The sequence below is a fragment of the Populus euphratica genome, unplaced genomic scaffold (genome assembly GCF_000495115.2).
Source record: "Populus euphratica unplaced genomic scaffold, PopEup_1.0 scaffold7.1, whole genome shotgun sequence".
Lineage (NCBI taxonomy): Eukaryota > Viridiplantae > Streptophyta > Magnoliopsida > Malpighiales > Salicaceae > Populus > Populus euphratica.
The window spans coordinates 1,310,254-1,332,117 of NW_011499871.1; the positions used below are offsets into that span (position 1 = coordinate 1,310,254).

General features: G+C 32.5%; 2 protein-coding genes across 2 annotated transcripts; one reads left to right on the forward strand and one right to left on the reverse strand.

The window, feature by feature from the left end:
- Positions 1 to 1,526: 1,526 nt before the first annotated feature.
- LOC105127339 (probable protein phosphatase 2C 51) lies at positions 1,527 to 3,921 on the forward strand. Its single transcript, XM_011028599.1, has 3 exons — positions 1,527 to 2,444; positions 3,146 to 3,251; positions 3,466 to 3,921. Exons 1-3 carry the CDS (start codon positions 1,572 to 1,574, stop codon positions 3,759 to 3,761), a joined length of 1,275 nt encoding a protein of 424 aa, XP_011026901.1. The 5' UTR covers positions 1,527 to 1,571; the 3' UTR covers positions 3,762 to 3,921.
- Positions 3,922 to 4,383: 462 nt separating this feature from the next.
- LOC105127340 (endoglucanase 6-like) lies at positions 4,384 to 8,833 on the reverse strand. The gene is made up of 9 exons (XM_011028600.1): positions 8,385 to 8,833; positions 8,028 to 8,240; positions 7,313 to 7,513; positions 6,548 to 6,637; positions 6,298 to 6,462; positions 5,908 to 6,192; positions 5,464 to 5,812; positions 5,313 to 5,375; positions 4,384 to 5,137 (listed from the first exon to the last, which is right to left on the reverse strand). The coding sequence occupies exons 1-9, from the start codon at positions 8,586 to 8,588 to the stop codon at positions 4,839 to 4,841; spliced, it is 1,869 nt and encodes a 622-aa protein (XP_011026902.1). The 5' UTR covers positions 8,589 to 8,833; the 3' UTR covers positions 4,384 to 4,838.
- Between the last annotated feature and the right edge of the window lie 13,031 nt (positions 8,834 to 21,864).

A 21,864-nucleotide genomic window follows, 5' to 3' on the forward strand; every position in this document is an offset into this window, starting at 1 on the left:
GATTATTATATAACATTTTCAACTCTTTATTTAAAGAGTTGTTGAAATTTTAATGAAGCAGATGCACCAACAACTATGAAGAGGTTCATGACACATCTCATTTCATGAATGTCTTAATTATTTATCTTTGATTGTGATTAGAAATGTTAATAAAGTAGTTCTAAAAGAACAATCAATGGCTTTTTAATTAGTTTTCACAGACAACGTCAATGATGAGTTTCTAAAACACCTAAGTAGTTTAGTAGTAAGGCTTATATGTTGGGTGATTAATTAATTTTTTGGTTCTAATAATCTAATTCATTCTCTCTAGTTAAGATAACTAGCAGCCTGTATCTAATACCTACTAACTCAAGATGGCTGGTTATTGGTACCTGTAAAAGATTTTATTTTATATATTTAAGAACTCTCAAATAATTAAGTATTTTTTTAAAAAAAATACAATGATATTTTAAAAAGAACTCTCAAATAATTAAGTATTTTTTTTTAAAAAATTCAATGATATTTTAGAGAGATGGACTTTTAAGATTTATATGTTAAAAAATTTGATAATGAAATGATTATGAACCTGGAGTTTGAAAGATTCATTGTGTATTTATATCTTATGAATCTTATTTTTTTAGGAAAATAAAAGGTTAAAATGTAATTTTACCCTGATAGTTTTAATGAAGAAAAATATCTCTTACACAAATATTAATGAGATAAAAATATGATAGGTTCTTAAGAGATTTTTATATATCATCTTTTATATAACATTAATATTAGTGGAAATATAATATATTTTTAGAGAATTTTTATATATTATCTCTTAATGTAGATAAAAATATAGTAGATCTTTTTAAAAAAATTTAGACATTTAAAAACATAAAAAGAATATAATTTAAAATGTAACAGAATCTATAAAAATTAAGCTCATAGCATTAGATTTTTACTCAAGGTTAAGCATACGAGGACTGAGTTATAAAAACTAAACTTTTATCTTAAACTAAGCTAATGATATTAGATTCTCTTTCAAAACTGAGTTTTTTTTTTTAAAAAAAGACTGAACCCAGAAGAATTTTTCTCTTCAACAAATTGCTTAAGAAAGGAGTTTTTAAAACTTGAAATGTTTTTTTTTTTAGCATTAAATTTAAGTTTAGTAGTCAGGTGTATAAGAATAGCGAGGAGGGGCCAAGAAGGCAAACAATTCGAAATTCTCGAGAAAGAACACGTAATAAATAGAGTTGAGCCCCCAATCCATGATCTTTTAGCTACTTAACTAGTGAGCCCCACGTTCTTCGTTTCCTCTTTCCAAACATAACACTCCAGCCAAAAACCCAACAGCTACCTTTAATGGATGGATGCCAGGTGATCTCTTCTCAATCTCAGCCGCCCACGTCGTTCTTTTTTTTTTTGGAAGATCCGACTCGCCTGCCCTACCCTACGCTTATAGACAGGACAGACGTCACTTGCAGACGGAAACTCCTGCACCTCTAAGGAAAAGAAATGTTTAACCCTTTCCCTTGTGTCTGTCTCATAAAAAAAAAAGATCATGAAAAAGTAAAAATAAATTAAGAAAGACTCTACTAATAATTATGAGTGGGATTCTGTTAAAACGATGGCACTCTACTGCTTCAAGCGAAGTTAGCAGCAAAATACACGTCAGGACATTAAGAAACTGTCGCAGGAGAAGCTTGGACATTAAAATGATGGCTTCTGCTGCTACGTATTCAACCAATACCTGTTTTCTTGATGAGGGAAAAAACAAGAACAGAAACATCAAAGAAGTAACACCGTGTGAAACAACAAAACCTGTAACACCGGTGAAAGAATCCAAGATTTATGATCAAGATTTCAAGCACCAAAATTCAGAGGACTCTTCATTATTACCATCATCAATATCTTCTTGTTCAGATAACGGAAAACAGGTGGTGACACCACTTGGAATCATAGAGGCTGGCATCGATGGAGAGGAAGATGACAATAAGACTCTAACGTGCACATCGCACGGGATGGTGTCGGTGATCGGACAGCGAAGTGTGATGGAGGATGCTGTTACAATGGTCCTGGGAGTTGCTGTTGGTGAATCTGGTAGTTATGACTTTTTTGCAGTTTATGATGGGCACGGAGGCGCCAGGGTGGCGAACGCGTGTAGATATAGGATGCACCAGCTGGTGGCGAAGGAAGTGGAGAAAGGGGAAAGGGTTGGCGGCGGCAAGGGATTGGAGTACTGGAAGAAGTTGATGGGGGTGTGTTTTGAGAAGATGGATGAAGAGCTGGTGATCCATAATGAGGGTGGTGGAGGAGAGGTGGAGATAGGGAAGGAAGCGTTGTCAATAAATAATATGGGTTCGACAGCGGTGGTGGTGATGGTAGGGAAGGAGGAGGTGGTGGCGGCGAATTGTGGGGATTCAAGGGCGGTTATGTGTCGCGGTGGCTTGGTTGTGCCTTTGTCTCGTGATCATAAGGTGACTGTTATTGCCATCCTGTAGAAACTATTAAGCAGACTAACTTTATGTAACGAGCTTTCCATTTAGGTTAAACCACAGTCACTAATTCCAAACTTTGAATTATGGCTGCAGCACATAATTTAAAATGTTGAACTTGAATACTTAATAAATTCCACTTCTAATATAAATGTTTCATTAAATTAATAAATTTAAACTCTAAATTGATGTCGGCTAAGAACTTTGTTGCATGTAGCTTCAGATTATTATGATGCATGGTAAGGGTAACATTTTGATCAAATACCTTAAGATAAGAAACCCTAAGAGAAATTATTATTGTTATTAATTCATCAATCAACACCTTAAACACTCTAATTGCAAGCGCATGTTCTGTGATTAATGATTTTTTAGTAATGGAAGTAGGGAGGGCTAGAAAGCAAAATATTCCAGAAAACTGTTTGGTAAATTATTTTTGTCTCCCTTATAAGGTTTGTAAAATAATATAACATCTTTTAGGTCATGTTGGCGTCACCTCTTGACTGTTTTGCAAATGAATTCTTGAAGCTTCTGAATCAAATTGGGTCCAAGCTTGATTTTGTTATCTGGGATTTTTTCTTTAATAACATAAGTTTAGAAGTTGGGTTTATGGCTGCTCCTCTTACACGTGGAGATGTGATCCTGATTGCATGGGTTTTACATGAGGCCTTGGTTCCCTTGCACAGCCTGACAGGCCTGATGAAAGAGAGAGAGTGGAAGCAGCAGGTGGACGAATCATAAACTGGAACGGTAGCCGCGTCCAAGGAGTCCTCGCCACTTCAAGATCAATAGGTATGTTGGATTCACTATTTTACAGCACGCATTATTGTAGGATAGGAGCTTGCTACTGTTTAGATTATAATATGTAGCATTTTGGTCCACTCTGCAAAACTCTTGGCCCTGGCCTAGCAATTCCATGGCTTATTTCATTATTTTCAGCAACTGATTGTTGGATGATCTTGTAATTCTACGGAAAAAGAACATTAAGGAAGTGTTTCTTTTTCAGGAGATCACTATTTGAAGCCATTTGTGATCTCCGAACCCGAGGTTACTGTTAGCGAACGAACTGAGTCGGACGAATTCGTTGTCATAGCAACTGATGGCTTATGGGATGTGGTTACAAATGAGACTGCCTGCAAGGTTGTCAAAAGGCTCTTTGATGGCCAACTAAAGAGGAGGCTTCCAGATGAATTTAGTGGAAATTGTTCTGCAGAGGCAGCAGCAAAGCTAGCCAAATTGGCAATGGCTCGAGGGAGCAGAGACAATATCAGTGTCATAGTAGTTCAGCTGAAAAAAGGCTGATAGCAGGTTTTACTAAACGTTTGTAGTCTTGCCATTTTCTTTATGTTTTTCAGAGGTTTGCTGTATGGAGTTTTTGAATGAATGAAATGTCATGTGGAAATGTTTGATTTCATCGCCTGTCCCCATCTAAGAGTTTCTGTAACAGTCTATCTTTAAATTTTGTTATGATTGACTAATACTTCTTGAACTATTGCCTTAACGTTTTCCGAACAAGCACTGGTCTACCTCAATGGTTTTGTCGGGCAGTTTTGTTTTCTTGTTGCCTCAATTGTAGTTCCTCATTCTTGTTGAATTAGGTGTCTGAATCTGTGTGTGTTGGTTTGTTATGTATGGCGTTTGTTCAATGCCAAGAATAGGGTCAAACTCTCCTTTTAAGATCTCAAGTTAAACGCTTTCGCCTCTGCTTGAAGGGCCATCGTATCACATGCTGAGCCTAAATTTGTCGAGTGATCTAAATGGCAGGTGTTATGTTACGGTAATGCTTGTTATGTTTGGTATGTGATCAGGTCCAAAATCAAATGTACAAGTAGATAGTTTTGCAAGCCCAGAGACAAAATAAAGCGTAAAGTTTAGTGATCTCTATATAGTGCACAATTTTTCAATTAGAAGGCAGAAAAAAGAATTTAATGTCAAACCAAGAAAATATTTTCATACGAGAAATTTAAGTGCTGCAAAGTTTACATCACCATTAAAAAAAAAAAAATGACATTCAAAGCTGCTTGAAGTGCAGAGAAAGAAAGCGCTCCTTGCATTCTATTGAGAAGTCACCTTTTTGACTTCCCAACTCTCACTCTAATTGTCTCTCAATCTATATAACTATTGATGTGGATGGAGGAGAGAGAGGATGAGCACTCCTTTATAATTTGTCTCTTCACTCCTTTCATCCTCCAACCTTCGACCTTATTTGACCTGATATGACTGAAACCCTAAACAGATACTGAATCGCCAAGTTGAAAATCCCCAAAAGGAAAAAAAAGACCTTTTCTGGACTGCATATTTTGTATAACTGCACAATTCTTACATTACAAACCCAGAAACTATGAAACCTCTCTTTCTGTAATTGAATTCCTTATTTTTTCAGGCCAAAGAGTAGCTTGAAACAGAGACATCGGCAGCAGAGGCAGAATGAACGTAGACAAACTCAAGACTTTTTCCCGCGGATAAAGAGGTGATCCATGATGGAAAAGCATAAAAATTTCCGGATTTTGTCAGACCCCACAGAGGACCATAGAGCTTTGATATTGAAAGCTTGATATCCTTTAGTTCTTTAGCAGATTTGTTGGTCACAATAGTAGAATACCTGTAGTAAGTTTTTCCCTTGGCAATCCATGTTGCTGTTGTCTTTTGTACAATGGCTATAGGAGCAGAAGTTGAAGCTGAAAAACAAACTCCCGTAGTTAGAACTTTGCAACACTATTACAAAAGGAAACATCCAATTATCCATAAATCAATCAGGTAATCGTTTTCCATACAGATATATGCATTAACAGTTTGTCCCAAATGGGATATTTATGGTCCATACAAGCGTGACTGTGAGAGAGCAAAATATACCTGGTGCTGGAGTTATTTTGGATTGTGGTGCTGGTTTCTTTTCAATAGGAGCTGGAACCACCACTGTAAGATAGGCGAGCAATAATTATTACATTGAGTTACTCTACATTCACAAGAAAATGAAATCAATCGGCAAATATCATATATATACCTGGAAGGAGCTGGTTATACCCTCCATGACCAGCACTTAGCCTAGCCAATAAACCAAGAAGAGGGGCATTGTTGTAGGTAGCGGGTTCTGTTTGCTCATAATTGTCTCTTTCATCAGCAAAGTTGTCGTAGGCATCAGGACCACCAACAATGGCACCAGTGAGGAGATTGGGATCACTTCCTTTCCTGCTAAACCACGTAGCATAGCCTCCACGGCAGGTAACAAATGTAGGGTCAACCTTATAGGAAACAATTGAAGAACCCCTGTGGTGAACCTGTCGTGGATAGTTGTTTCCATAACCAACCATGTAACTTGTAGCTCTTGGGTTGTCTCCAAGAATGTAATCCACCTGCCAGATTTGAACATCGTTTCGTAAGCGCTGCTTCATGTATATGCATACTTTAAACATCATTAACCTCTGAATTTCCTGTGATTACATTATACCTGAGATTTTGCGAAAGCTAGAAGCTGGGATGGTGCCACATTGCCAGCAGCACAATTCAAGTTCCTTCCAGCAGAAGCAAGATAGTCGGAGTAGACAGTGGTCAAGAATGAAGCACTGGTCACAAACTGCATATTGTTCCATCTCTGGCGGAAAATTAGACCACCAGGAGTTTTCTGAACGTTGCGACTACCCTTTCCAAGGCATGAGCACATGAAGTACTCAGCCTTCTGTTGGTACTTCTTAAAGACTGGTGCATGGCGGCCAGCTTTGCCTTGCATCAAGAACTGCAGCACATAAAATATACTAAGAAGTTCGGTAACAAGAATTTTATCATTAAGCTTTTGTTAATGGGTAATCGACATTGAATTCCGCCTTGGAGACAATTTTACCTTGGCAACAAGAGTTTGGACCCCAGCATACTTAACATCCCAACCAAATTCAGTCATACCCCACCCAGTTCCTCCCATAGAGTCACCATTGTTTCCAAGGTAGTTCAGGTAATACTGATTGTTTGTTGCTTGGTATAACCATGCAGCTGCCCATAGCAACTCATCCTGCACGTGCCAAAATTAAAAATTAAATAAAAAATCAAAATAATTCTAAGAAAAGGGTAGAGAAATTAATTAATTTTGTACTTACATTATAGCCACTGACAGAGCGGTAATATTTTTGGGCCACTGTAATGCTGCTGTCGTATTTACCTCTGTACTTGTCTGCAAAATCAAATAGCTGAAAACCAAAAAAGAAAAAGAAAAACACGAAATGAAAAAAAAAAATTAATTGTGTTATCTCTGAATAAGTTTGTGTTCTTGCAATGATTAACAATGACCCACGTTTTTTCTAGTCATTTTTTATACGTCCTTGTTTGGATCAATGGTTAAGGGTTACGAGTAATAGTAGAGTCATTACGAGTAGTAAGCTGTGAGGCGCTATGAGTTCTCAAATTATGGTAAACGGGTTCCAAACACTGCTGGTTAAAAATTTCATTTTTTGCCTATAAAATTAATTTTTAATGTGTTTAGAAATAAATTTTAAAAAATATTATTTTAATATATTTCTAGATAAAAAAATATTTTAAAAAAACAATAGAAAATTTAAACCTTCTCGTCAGACTTACATTTATATCTTGACTCTGCTAAGCTAAATGGGCTATTACCAAGATTTTCTTTTGAATGAAAAAGAATAAATGGGACTAATAATTGTTAATACGGCTATGCTATCAAATAACTCCTTAATTATTATGATAATAAATGCGTGCCCACACTTTCGCTGCAAAGTTTGAACGACCAGCCTGACAAAAAGCTAGGAAAAGTAATCGCCTATTTTTACCACGCATAATTAATGCCAATAATAATACGCATCCAAAACCGCTTCACTGAAATACGCTTGCCATAAAAACTTTACCTGGCGTGCATGGGTGAGGAGCTCAGTGGCATAGGAAGGGTTAGAGCGGCGGAAAACGATGGAAGCGGCGGCCATTGCGGCTGCTGTTTCACCAGCGAGATCCGACCCGGGATTACTTGGGTCAATCTTGTATGCCCTACGGTCAGTGGTCATATCCTCTGGTCTTTGCCAACAGTAGTGGTCAGTGTTGCCATCGCCAACCTAATCAAGAAAACAACAAAAATCTAGGTGGTGGTCAAGTGGTAAGGACTTGGGATCAAGGGGTTTGCTCCCTCTGTGGTCTCAGGTTCGAGTCCTTGGTTGCTCATAAAAATCAAAAAAAAAAAACAACAACAAAAATCGTTAACAGAAATTGTGTTAAATTAATTATTGGTGGTGTCAGTTATTTAATTTGTGTTTTTGTTAACTTATTATGCTCTAATAGGGTATAAACCTCCGTCAAAGCAAGATACAATCTTCTTGAAAAGGACAAAATGAAAAAGGTAACGCCAATGAAGAATTTAAAAATGAATAAAAAGATTAAACATGGAGCTCTTTTACGAAACTATGCTATCATACACTATAAAAAATGGGTTCTAGTTGAAATTGCAAATGAAGTCAATTTAATCAAATTCTAGAGCACTTTTTTTTGGCCATCCAAGTGGGCTTGAAAAAGCGAGGTGCCGATAGAATAATAAAAAAAAAATGAGGAAGTTGGAAAATGAGTAAAAGCTACCTCTCCATATAGAACATTGGGCTGAGGGTGAGCTTTAATAAGGTAGTCAGTTCCCCACTTAACAGCATTCATGGCATGGCCAAGTTCACCACTTGAACCCAATTGCTTCCCATATTCAATTATGCTCCATGACATCATTGTGATTGTGAACGCCATTGGCAAGCCAAATTTCACATTGTCCCCTGCATCGTAGTACCCTCCTACCAGATCCACCTGCCCTTACAAAAACACAGTTTTTAACCATCAAGACTTACTTGTAGATTTGTAAGGTAACAAATAAATCCCAATTAGAAAATGTAGACAAAGATTGAAAGAAAAAAAGAAGAAGAAAGAAACCCAGTGGGGTTTCAAGCTTACCCCACTAGCCTTGCCGTCGTTCAAACCAGAGTTAGATCTCCAAGTGACTCTCTGGTTACGGGGAAGGTAACCAGATCTTTGGGCTTCAAAGAAGAGAATACTCTTACTTAAAGCTTGACCATAGTCATGACCAGCAAGTGCAAAGGGCAAGCAAAGGAGCAGAAAGAAAGGAGCCATTGAAATGAGCCTCACAAACTTCTCCATGTTAACAGCTGTGTCGATGTATAAACAAAAACACAAAGAGGGACGGATCTCTTTCTGCAGTAATGACAAAACGGGGATCTTTTCTTGCCACGAGTAGAAAAAATGGAAATGGCAATGCCAAATGTTGGGAGTGATTTATCAGTTACAACTTCTGATAAACCACCAAATACTCTTAAGAAAGAGGAAAGAGTAGAGAAGGGGAAAAGATAGAGGAGGGAGTGGGAGGATATGGAGGTGCTAAACCATGTATATATTGAGGAGGGAAAGGAAGGCACCAAGAGCCTAAGAATTGGCAGGGCTCAATTAATGAAATTTATTTTATTATTTGTTTGGTTTATTTTAAAAATTATTTCTCTTTGGGAAGGACACAAAAACAGTTGAGAAAAGAACAAAGTCATGTGGGTGTACTTTGGGCCTTCACTGGAAGAGTCGGTGCGGATTAAATGTAGTTTTTGGAATTAAAATTTACCATTGCCTCTGAAAGACTTCAAGAAAACAGAGACAGAAAAGGTGAGGTTTTCTCTTGGTGTTGATTATTTAATTATATGTATTAAGGTTATTAAAAAAAAAAAAAACATGGCAAGTTTAGGGCGTGTCTGATGACTACTGTTTTTTTTCCCCAACTACATGAAAAAAAATATTTGATGTTTTTTTATTTTTTATCTGATCTCATATACAATTAATTGTTTTTCAAACTTCATATTGTAAAAATAATTTATTAAAGGACTGATTTTTATTTATTTTATATTTAAAAATCAAAAACATATTTAAAAAAAAACTATAACTATGAAATATATCATAATATTAAGCAAATACTTGAAGCCTGTATGGTATTGTTTTAACAGTTATTTTATTTAAAAATAAATTAAAATAATATTTTTTAAAATTTATTTTTAATATCAATATATTAAAATGATTTAAAATAAAAAGAAATAATTTAAAATAAAAAATTATTTCAATAAAAAAATTAAAACATAGAAATAAAAGAGAATCTTGAGATACCTAACAGGTTAAGAATCAGGAAAGTGACTTGCAGTGCAGAGGAGTCAAAAAGAAATCAGGAAATTGTCCCTGGCATGTCCCCCGATATGGATTCTCTAGAATGCCCTTAACCATTTAGTTTAAAATACTGTGTTTCCTTTGCCTGGTTAACCATTTACATTTTACATCTATATATTCCATGTAAATGAGATATGAGACTAAATCTATTTAACAAATATTCATCCGTAATGGCCTTTGTTTTATCACTTGAAGCACGACGAAAATCACGACTTCCTAATTTGACCCATAAAAGCTCTGTTTCTTCCTCCTTTTCCTTCCGGCTAATCCATTTTTTCCCAAGAAGTGCTAATAATAATAATAATAATAACAATAAAAGCAGTGCAGGGAGCAAAAGAATGAAAGGCCACACACGTACGGACCTAGGAATGTTTAGGGAAAACTTCAGATAAGTCATCGATCTTCAATTTGATCCATGCAGTACAAGGCATTCCTAAATTGTGTCCATGTAAGTGAATATTTTTATTATTATTATTATTATTAATATAGGTGTTTCGATCAACCTGAGTGCATTTTAACTAATTTCACGGGTTCTCAAATTAATAACTATGTAAACTTACAATGGTCTTGAGAGAATTTAAGCTCCTAATTATTGGGAAACAAATCCAAAATCTAATCAGTTAAGTTATTTTTTAGGGCTCTAAATAAATAGTTTTTGTTATTATAAGTAAATGTTTTGAAGAGAAACCTGATGTTGTCCATTAAAATCTATCACGATCTTAAATGGAAGGGTCCAATAGAGAAATGTCTTATATGGCAGGGATGAAATTGATTAAAATTTTTATTTCAAGGTGAAATCTAGGATAAAAAAGAATGTGGACTGATAAGATTAGATGTTGTAGAAAAATAATTGGGTTAATTGAAGAGGTCAGTCATAAACATTGCCGTGCTTTCCTTTGAAATAAGATATTGAAAGTGTTTTTATTTTTTTAATGACAGTATAAAAAAATAGAAAAACAACACAATTTGAACTTTATGCTCAATCGTGGTTTTAATATAAATCAATAAACCATGATTCAGAGAATTAAAGATTTACTAGAGTATTGCAGAAAAAGATCAATTTGGTACCTTCGTGCCTCATGTAAAGATATTCTTTGCTTTGGTATTTGAACTTGGAAACCCACATGTTTTCTCTTAATCATTTCCTCTTTCCATACAGGACCAGGAAATTATCAAGCTTAAAAAGCGAGGGCGGGCATCCTTCGTTTGAAAGCAAAAATCTGCCAATATTGGTCGGCACTCTGTCCACTTAAATCTTTAGCTATGTTTTCTTTCACATTTTGTTTTCTAGCTGGCCAGAGGATATTGATCGTAAACATGCTGAGCTGGTTGCTGCACAAGTAGCATTGGAAAAGCTTCATCAGTTACTGAAAATGGAGAAAGAAATGCCTTGCACTTTTCCTTTTCAGTAGGTCAGTTGAGCTGCTTCCCCCCTCTATTTTTTGTCTTGGTTTCTTTTATTTCCTTCACATTTCTGTTCAGATGGCGAACGTAAATCATAAGAAGAAGGTGGTGGAGCTTGAGGGGGAGGTAGAGAAGCTGTCTGGCCAGCAAAATATCCAGCAGCGTATACATCATCATGCAAAAATCAAGGCAAGATTTCTATAATTTGTTCTGTTTACACAGAAAATTAATATGCTAATTAAGTTTAAGAGAATTTGGACCTGTTAAATTGAGCATCATAGAATGAGGAGATGTGCATCGTCAGCAAAATGGGCCACGGAGACCGTTATACTTTAAGGAAGAAACTGTTTCAATTGAGAAAAGGAAACATCCCATTAAGTTCTCTCGCAGGTCACAGCAGCACCGCTTTATTACAGTTTGATACTCGTGCCTGCCTAGAATAACATTCATGTTTCACACCTTCTCACCATCTAATCATCATGAAGTCCGTGAATTTTCGGGTGAAGTAATTAATTTCATCATGCCTAGAGTGAGAGGAAAGGGTATATCAATTTTTTTAAAAAAGAAACAAAATACAAAGACAATCATGTAACTTCCAGCCTTTATTTACAGATATTTTCAATCTTTAATTATTATAAAATTTTAATCTTATAGAAAACATTACTTTGAAAATCTTCCATTAAATCTTCAGCTTGATACAAACTCATAATGCATTTTGAACTCTTCTCCAAATCTTTAAAAACTAGAAAATCTTAACGAAAAAACACAATATATACATATTTAATGTTTGTTATACGTACCTTGATAGACACAACACACAAGCATGTCTCAATGCACTCCAGCTTCTAGTTTCGGACACCAAAAATTGGGTAGAAACCCTAAGTGCTGTAGCGAAAGAAGAATTAGTTGAGACTTTATATAACCATCAATCAAGACTGTATTTACGTGATTTTATTGCCCAAACGAAACAGCCTATTATCTAAAAATAATACGTTAGAATGCACCTTGGAGAGTAGAACTATAACGTGACCAATAATAAGACAATTTAGCTACGTCGTTTTAAAGTTTTTTTATTTAAAAATATATTAAAAAAAATTTTAAAAAAAATTATATTTAATATTTATATATCAAAACGCTCAAAAACTATAAAAATATTTTTTATTTTAAAAAACTACAGGTTTGCATCATATTATCAAACATTAACCAACCACTAAAAACATGATTTATTATAAGAAACAACAATTAATTTAGAGCTTGTTCAGCCAACAATGCTATATAAAATCTTTAAATTTTTTATTTAATTTTTAAATTTTAACTTAATGATATTAAATATTAATTTTCAAAAATTAGAAAATATATATTATTTAATATATTTTTAAAAAATTATATTTCAAAAAATAACAGTTAATATTATTCCAAATAACCCTTAAACTGTAATTATTATCCTCTGAGTATATTTGTTGAGGCATAAAGGACATGAAAACGTGGGAATGCTCCTGCACTTACACGTGTATCTAGCCTGACACAGTTTCGCAGAAGATTGTCCTATAACCACAGTCTAAGATTTGAAAACCCGACAACGTGACACAACACTTGCCCCTCATCTTTTTTTTTTTTCCCCTGGTGATTGAGAATTTATCAGTAATTATTTTTAATTTTTTTTAACATTAAAATAATATTTTTTATTTTTTAAAATTAATATATCAAAATAAATTTTTAATATAAAATTAATAGCACTATATCGCATGTAGGATCCCAAATGAATTTCTAAGGCAGTTAATTTTAGAAAGCTGGAAACCTAACCCCACTATAAAAACAGCCTTTTTCTCATAAGCCCTAATTGCTTCCTTCCTCCCCCCCACCGCAACCACCCCTCTCTGATAATGCAGGCAATTATTAATAATTATTTTTTAAAAAATAAATTTTGTGGTGACTTTCACTTGATTTCATTTTTATTTCTTTGTTGTTTTACTTGTTGGAAAATAAATTAGGAAGGTGGCATAGATACTTGAGGTGATTAATGACTTATATCATTATTTATTAGTAATTGACTAAAAAATTAATGACTACCAATAATTTTTAGTACATTTTATATAAATATAAGAAATTGACCAAGGCACCCTTTCTTGCTGCCATAAAATAAAAAAACAACGATAGGAGATGCGGTCAAAAAGAGCATCCCATTGTCAGAATGTGGTATTCCAACCGCAATCAACGGTCTCCGCCGAAAAAGAGAAAAAATCTTAATTTATTATTGCTCTTTACTCTTTTTTCCTTTTTTAATGAAAGTGAAATCTTTAATCCCGAGAGAAAAAACAAAGGGAACAGTTAAAAACTTAACTTACCATAAAGTCAAAGAAACAGGCCTCCGCAATCACCGGTCGGCTCCGGCTCTGTCACGGCCACGGCAGCACTGTCCAGTTCCCACACGCTTGTGGTAACCGGCTGTCGGTGGTCCCGAAATAGGACTTCTCAGGGTAATAGGGTGTCTGGTTGTACGGTAATAATTATTTTTTAAAATATTTTTATTTAAAAATATATTAAAATAATCTAAAACATTAAAATAATATTAATTTAAAATTAAAAAATCAAAAATTTTAAAAACACTTTTAAAATAAAAAACCAATCTTACTCTAAAAACTGCGTAGCCGGTGACTCGCCAAAAATCTTAGATCGTACCCGCCTGCAAAAAGCACTAATTCCTAGGAAATGGGTCCCATCTAGACGTGGAAGGGGACAGATCTTGCAAATCAAAGATGGTCATAGTAGTTTTTAGGGCAAAAATGGTACCATAATGCAGCACGGCTATAAAAGTGAAATGTGAATGCTACCATGGCCAAAGGTAACGTTTTTGTTAAAGATTGTGCTGATTATTAGAAAAAATTAGCTAGGAATCGAAAGTCTTCCTTGCTTTCGTGAGTGGAAATCAACTGTTTATTGAGACCATTCGCCCCAAAATAATGCGCAATGTTCTGGCTTTTTGTGGGATTTTGAAATCCTGACGCTTTCCCACTTAGCTTCAATTTCATAGTTTGAGAGTTAATTAGTTAGTGGTTATTTTTTTAATTCAGTCAACGAATCAAAGCTCAAATGAACAAAGCCACATCTCTGTACGTATTATACAATTTTTTTTAATTGTTAAAAAAAACAAGTGCATGCTTGAATCAGCTTCGGCATAGTTTATTTTCCTACAGGTCCAGTTGTGTTGCTACTTGTGGTTTTTCTTCTAATCTGAAGATTTATTAGTTATCACGCCAAGTATTGTTTGCATGTCAAGTTACCAGGACTTGTTAATCAGAACTGACTGCCAGGGACATTACACCATGGAGCACCGACAATAGAGAGAGGCAATAAGAGTACAGCTCATGCAGTGAGGGGTAACAGAAGCATATGGTATGGATTGAGGATTATTGGCAACATGGGGATATTAATTTGTGTTTCATATCTTTTGGCTACGGTCACTTTCTTGCACCTCAACAAGGCCCGACAATCTGACTGAAAAAAATCTTGAAAGAAGATGCTACTCCTTGGCGCTAAGATAAGCATGGTGTGTATATTTTGATGTTTTAAAAGTATTTTTTAAAAAAATTATTTTATTTTATTTTAAATTAATAATTTCTTGATATTTTCAGATCATTTTAATTTGATATACTGATATTAAAAATAATTTTTAAAAAATAAAAAAAATTATTTTAATATATTTTTTAAAAAAATATTTGAAAAAACAACCCTACTACACTATAAAATATTTTTGAAATGCGAAATGAATACAATGAAATAGCCTATTATTTTTTTGAAAGAAAAATCTAATACCAACATGACAGGCCAGCGAACTAGCAGCCGGGGATTGTGATCTAATCAGGAATCACATATACATGTTGATTTGGCTAGAAGTTTTGAACTACTAGGATCTCATTCGGCAATTTGTAGAACGTCCCCGTCAAGATGTCAAAATCCAATTTAATTAGCACGTATCCAAAAAACTTAAAAAACCAATTAACTTGATTATAATAATAATAAAAAAATTCATTAAGAATTTATTTTTTTAATGGAGACCTAGTTTATATGAAATAATATTATAATTGATTAATGCTTTTAGTATTGCATTTTGTTTGGCTACAAGGGAAAGATCCGTGTATGAGAATTTTTGAATGGAAGAAAACATGAACTAAAATAGAAAGGATATACATATTCATCGATTTGATATGTTCATGGATGAAATAAGGACAGCTTTTCAAAGATTTTATGTGAGTTGATCCAACCATCCAAATTGTAAAAAATAAAAATAAAATCACTTTGCATCCTGTGTAGATCTGCTCTTCCCGGAGGATCATAAATCCTCACGTCACTAGCTGGAAGGACCCTTCCCATTCCCCAATATTCATTGTTTCAAAAGGTAAAGTTAATGTTTCCATTGAACCTTTTACCATTTTTCTTTCAACTTCTTGTTCACAGGATCTCTGAAGGATAGAAACCAAAGGCATGTGGTTCTTTGAGAAAATCCCTTTACATCCAATGGGTTATTCCAAAGAAGAAAGGTTCCTGGGAGCATCAAGTGCTTCGTTTGAGGTTGCTCCATTGAAGACTCGTGCGTTTACATCAATAGAGACGCGCATGGAGAAAGATTTTTAGATGGTACTAGATAGGTTCTTAGAATTCTATTTCGCGGGTCAACTATTTTTTACAAAAATAATGCTTCCAACAACATGTATTAACTATTTTTTAAATAATATTTATATTAACTAAAAGATCAAATTGCCTCTTATTAGCTTATTTATTAAAAAAAAAGATGAAAAAGTCCATGTATGCATGTTTAACAATTTTTATTTATAATATAATCTTTATACTAGATTTTTTAAAACATAAAAAGACCAATAGTCCCGTACAACGTTTTAAAGATTTTAGCTTTTTAAAAAATATAGTCATTACACTGTATATTTAAAAGGTAGAAAGGCTGAATTATCTTTTCTACTAAACCATAAAAAAGAGAGATCATTTTACCTCAATAATAAGTTTATTGATTTTTTATTAAAAAGGTAAAATCATAATTACAATATTATGGTGAATAATGAATCCAATCAACCATGGATCTCAATCTTTTTTAATTCCAGGTTGTATATATATATATATAATATTTTATTTAATTATATTTTAAATTACAAATAACAGGGATTTCTTACCTAAAAAAACGTGGCGAATCTGATGTCGATAGTAGATAAGATATAGAGGTTTAATTACTTTTCTTTCCCATGAAGCGTGAAAACGAGGAGACATTTGGAGGGTAAAAATCAAAACCTCTGGTGACATCACAATTCAATTCAACCCTGGTTCCTTTCGGAGTGCCCAAACTGTTTTTCATCGCCGTTACCGGCTAGAAAAACCAAGAGCATGCTACGAAAAGATATTTCCTGCTTTTGAGGCATGAAGGCCTCATCCTCGTGGCGATAATAATTGCGACTTCGCCATGAACAACCATAGGATCCCTGCTCGTCTAATCCGCATGCAACCGGAGGGGGGGGCTCCGTTACCTTTAACACTGCAGTTAACAGCATCAAGAGCAAAAGGCAGTCGCACGCTTGACGCTGGTAGAACCTTTGGATCCCCATTTACACATGCATACGAACCCTTCGCAGCGACACATGGGCCTAAGTTGATCTCGTATGATACGCGCACGTCTTCTGTTGAGAATGACAGAAGGCGAACGCTTTTATGGTGGAAGAGCAAAGGGTCCCCTCCTAAAGCAGGATTCCCTTCCAGGGACATTACGGGAGCACAATTACAAAGATATATTTGATTTGTTTTTATATATATAAGATTTTTTATAGTTACAGTTATGAATCATCCCCCCCCCCCCCCTTTTAACAAAAATTGAAAATTCAAGTTTTTAGGAGACTGTAATGAAAACTTCGAGAATTAATTACTTCATACTGGTAGAGGTGTGAGCTTGGAGCCATTATTTTAGGTTTTATTTGGTTTTAATTAAAAAAAATTAAATTATTTTTTTTAAAAAAACTAAACTTGGTTTGAACTGATCGATTTTAGTTTGATTTTTAATAACAAAAACCAATTTAAACTGATTTAGCTCTGTTTTTTCAGTTTGACTCGATTTTAGTTAGGTTTTTTTAGTTTGACACAATTTTTTTGGTTTGACTCCGAATCCAATTTGACTCGATTTTTTCTAGTTTTTTTTTTAGTTTAGGTTTAGTTTAGTTTGGTTTTTTCAGTTTTAGGTTTATAAAATCAAAACCGAACCGAATTGATCGGTTTTTTCAAAATTTTAATCAGTTTAATTGACTTTTTCATGATTTGTTTTTTTTAATTATTTTTTCTGGTTTTCTCGGTTAATCGGTTTTTCAGTTTTTTAATCCTTTTGCTATATTTATTTTTTCCTGATTTTCTCGATTTAATTATTTATTATGAGCGCTTTGTTGTTACGTCATATTATTTTTTTGAGTAAAAAATAATATTTTAGTTTTTGTTATGAGTTAAAAAGGACATAAAAAACTAAGTATAACAAATTTATAACCATGCTAATTAAGACTATATCAATTAGAAATATCTTGTTAAATCTGCAATCTAGATCATATGTAATTGGAATAACATAATAAAAGAAAGAGTTATAAGTTTTTTTTTTCTAAACCCAAGTCATTAGACTTGAAATACCTAATTTAAAAAAAATCATGAAGACAATTCTTAATCAATCGTATATTGAAGGATAAAATTGAAAAAAAATTCAATTATACAAATGGATTTTACAAAATAGAAATTACAAGCATAATGATCAAAATTAAAATACAAAATCAATTTTGTATTTAATTAAAGGGTGAAGCTAAAAAAAAATCAATATAGTAAAGGGACAAAAAATTAAAAGAAATGAGACTCAAAATTAACATGAAAAATAAAAACAATATTATAATTAAAGGGTGAAAATAAACAAATAATAACTTTTAGAAAAGGATCAAAAAAAAATTAGAAATTAGAACTATGAGAACTAAATTGAAAAAAATAATACAATCTATTCAAATTAAATGATAAAATTAAAAACCAATCAAAACTTTATAAATGAGTCAAGGTAGAAAAAAATTAAAAATCTAAGGAATAAGAATCAAATTTAAGAATATAATATATTGTAAATTGAAATTCAATGATGAAATTGAAAAAAAATAAAATTTCTATATAAAAACTAAAGTTGAAATACAAAAAATCAAGAGGATCAAGCTGTAATTTTTAAAATAATAAAAAAAAAAGTTCTAATGACAACAAATTAGATATGCATTGAATATACACATCACACCAACATTGAGAATATACAACAATGATTTCAAAGAAACAATAAAAGATTATTTTTTAAGGTTAAAAAGTATTGCATGTGTCACTTGAAGAGCTCAAACACCTCTTATGTGCTTCTAAATTTTTTATATGTGCATTTTTATTTTTTTTAGTTAACTATAAAAAATAACCTTGATTTAAATTTCTAATTAAAAAAAAACTATTATGAAAAAATGAAAACACTCTTTGACCTTAAATTTCTAAGCTTTGTTATATGCTGCCTAATTATAAATATTTTTAAAAATTCTATTAACCTATTCTTAGAGAGCAGAAATTAATTTGATAAAGTAAAAAAAAAAACACCAATCGTTATTTAACTTTAGGAATATTAGATTGATATAATTAATTTTATTTATTTATTTTAACAGTTAGACTGCTCTTGAGTCAATTTTTATGTATAGAAACTAAGTTTGTCTCTAATCTTAACTTAAATAAGTCATCTCTATCCAGAGGTGTATTAATAAAAAAATTATTTTTTATGGTTTTTTCTATATCTGAAAGTATGATTCAATAACACAAAGAAAAAAATCCACTTATTAACTAAACAAATATTTTAAAATAAAAGCTTATAACAATTAGCATTTAGTAAAAAAGAAGAAGAAAGAACTGAAACATTCACTGAGAAAAAACTTCAAAACTGATTAGATTTGAGAACAAAACAGAAATGGCAGGGCAATTAGATCCTTTTACCACAAAAATCTATCAAAAAGATGTTTTTGTAAAAATAATTTCGGATGCGGAATAATTAGCATTATTTATTACCAATAACTACCGGAAGAAGCCCCCCCTCCTTCCTCGAAACTACATTAATAACAGCAAAAGGTCGTTAATCGTGCAGCTGCAAGGCTGTCCTCTCATTAAGAAACATATTAAGAAAACCATGTTCCAATTACTTAAACAACTTAGAGTAAATTACTGAAAGTTAAGCTCTTGATGACACCCGACAACTTGCTTTAATCTCTGGGTATTTCTTTCTTCCTTGTGACATTTGAAATCCTTTTACCCCTTGTAAACATTGCATAGCAGCAGGCACAATCATAGCATTCATTATTGTTTCCGTGTGCACATTTTCTTTTGGAAGATTATAAAATAAAAATCCTAGTACCCCAATAAAAAAAAAGTTGTTTTAACAACAAAAAAAAAAACATAATGATTAGGAAATATACCCCAAACTAGCCTGGCTGAAAACTTATTTGCGTCGTTTTCATGGCACTTTGTGGTCTCCTTATTGCGTGGATATTCAAAATATTGTATGCGCCATTGATGGACCCACCCAACACATGCACGAAGATTCCTCATGACCTCGTATGAGTTTGATTTGGTGCTTTCATTTTACACGCATGCAGTCTTTAATCAAGTTCAAAGATCCCAACTTCTTGTAGTTTATAAGTAAAAAGATGTTATATGGGAGAAGAGAACCATCGAAAGAGACTAGGTGCCACCTCTCTATATTGGTTTTTTTTGCTAATTATTTTTTTTTAAAAAAAATTAATTTCTAGGTTTCCATTTTAAAGTTTGAATCGAAGATTACTGGGAAAAATCTCTAAATATGCCACAAATCTTGATTGAAAAAAAATATATTAATGGCAGAGAACTAACTCAATACACTGTTTTATGTTGATATGTTGCCGAATCCGTATTAATGTGCTGTAAGCAATTGATTAATTAGTTTTTTATACCTACCAACTTAAACAATAATTGAGTACTTGCCTTGAATCAATTTATTTATGGCGAGATCTTGGTTAACGATTTTGCTAACTATGTTAATTGAATTATATAACTAAGTGACACGTGTTATTTGACCTCATCGGTCTCGTTATTTATTTTTTTATTCCCGGTCTTTATTATATGTAGTATTTATTACAATTGTAAAAAAAAAAAACTATCAAAGGGTTTTTCGAAAGCATTTGATTTTTTTTATAACTTCAATAAATGCTGTCTACAATAAATAAATAAATAAAACTAACAAGAAGTAAAAGGGCACATGTATCTTGTTACTTTCACTTAAAAGAGGGTTTTTTTCCCTTCCAAATGAGCATGGTATGTCTATATATATATATACTTTGGTAAATTAACATAGATATAATTTGATATTATTGTCTTTTTAAAGCACAATATTAACTAAATGGATTCAATCATGTTATTGATAAACTTGAACTATTCAATAAATAATTTAAGATATAGATAAATAGATGAATTATATTTATATATTTTGAAATTATTTGAATATTGTATTATTTTATATTTATTTTGCATGTATATATATATATATATATGCTCTTTTTTTTGTATTCCTATGATAATTTGTGATTGTCAAATGTGAGAATTGTTGAGTTCATTAAAATTAAAATTTATTGATTGTGTTATTGAATTTTTTTACAAGGTTTTTTTAAAGTGTTAAAATTTTAGGTATAGTTTTTATATAAAAAATTTATATTCAGAATAAATTTATAAATATTTTAAGTCTTTAAAATCATAAAGAAAATAAAACTTTATATTAATACAAATTATAATTTTATAAAAAAAATTTAAGCTTAAAATATAAACAACCCAAAACTTTATAGTAGCTAAAATAATCTGGTAGTTTTGCCTATAATTTTACTATTTTATTAAATATTTAATTATTTTTTAAAATAAAATATAATTTAAAAACATAATATTTTATTAATGTTACGTTATGAAGATGCTATCAATTGTTATAATTCTAAAATATATCATGTATTAAAAATTATGTTTTTAAACTGTGATGTTATTGAACCGTGATATTTATATTTTTAAACTATCCTATTTCACGTAATTTTTTTTTATCACATACTATTTCAGCATTTCGGGGGCTGAGGTCATGGAGCCCCACAACAATGAGCGCAGTGTCCCCAATTTCTTGTTTTTGGGAATCTTTGTTGGAGACTGGGAACTGAAGGTAGATTGCGAAAGATTTTCACTCAAAAATATGATATGATATATTGTACTTGTTATCTTCACTATTTTAAAATTTTAGAAATAAAATAAAAGGTGAGTTGTACATTGAAAATGAAATTTGGATTGACCGTATTTGTATAGAGTTTCAATAAAATTTGATTTTTTTGAATTATTTTAAATTGTTAATGCCAATTTTATTAAAAAATAAAAAATATATATTAATACATTAAAAAAAACTTTAAATAACCACCAATATTACAATTGCATACACTTCTGTATCCTACACTAAAATCCGAGCTTCCATCGGTCCCCCACTAATCGTAATCAATTTTTGGGTCCGAATATTTATCTGATCATGTGCAGGTTGGTCGGATTGCATGCAATTTTGGTCTTTTCCAACTGTCTATGAAAGAACATCTTCAATTTAAAATGGCAGCTTGGAGGTTTGCTTCAAGATCATCTGATCTGATTGTCCATGAAATTTAAAATTGTACTTACTGCTGAGTTTTGTCGCAATGATCATAGAATGGAATGCCTTCGGTCGAGATGATGGGCTTTTGTGATT

Bases quoted from the DNA above. Each gene is read 5' to 3' on its own strand.
- LOC105127339 (XM_011028599.1), top strand. From the start codon at position 1,572: ATGAGTGGGATTCTGTTAAAACGATGGCACTCTACTGCTTCAAGCGAA. The intron at 2,445-3,145 runs GTGACTGTTATT...TCCCTTGCACAG, and splicing joins CTTTGTCTCGTGATCATAAG to CCTGACAGGCCTGATGAAAG. The intron at 3,252-3,465 runs GTATGTTGGATT...TTTCTTTTTCAG, and splicing joins CGCCACTTCAAGATCAATAG to GAGATCACTATTTGAAGCCA.
- LOC105127340 (XM_011028600.1), bottom strand. From the start codon at position 8,588: ATGGAGAAGTTTGTGAGGCTCATTTCAATGGCTCCTTTCTTTCTGCTC. The intron at 6,638-7,312 runs GTAAAGTTTTTA...TTTGGTTTTCAG, and splicing joins TCCTCACCCATGCACGCCAG to CTATTTGATTTTGCAGACAA. The intron at 5,813-5,907 runs GTATAATGTAAT...CAAATCTGGCAG, and splicing joins TAGCTTTCGCAAAATCTCAG to GTGGATTACATTCTTGGAGA.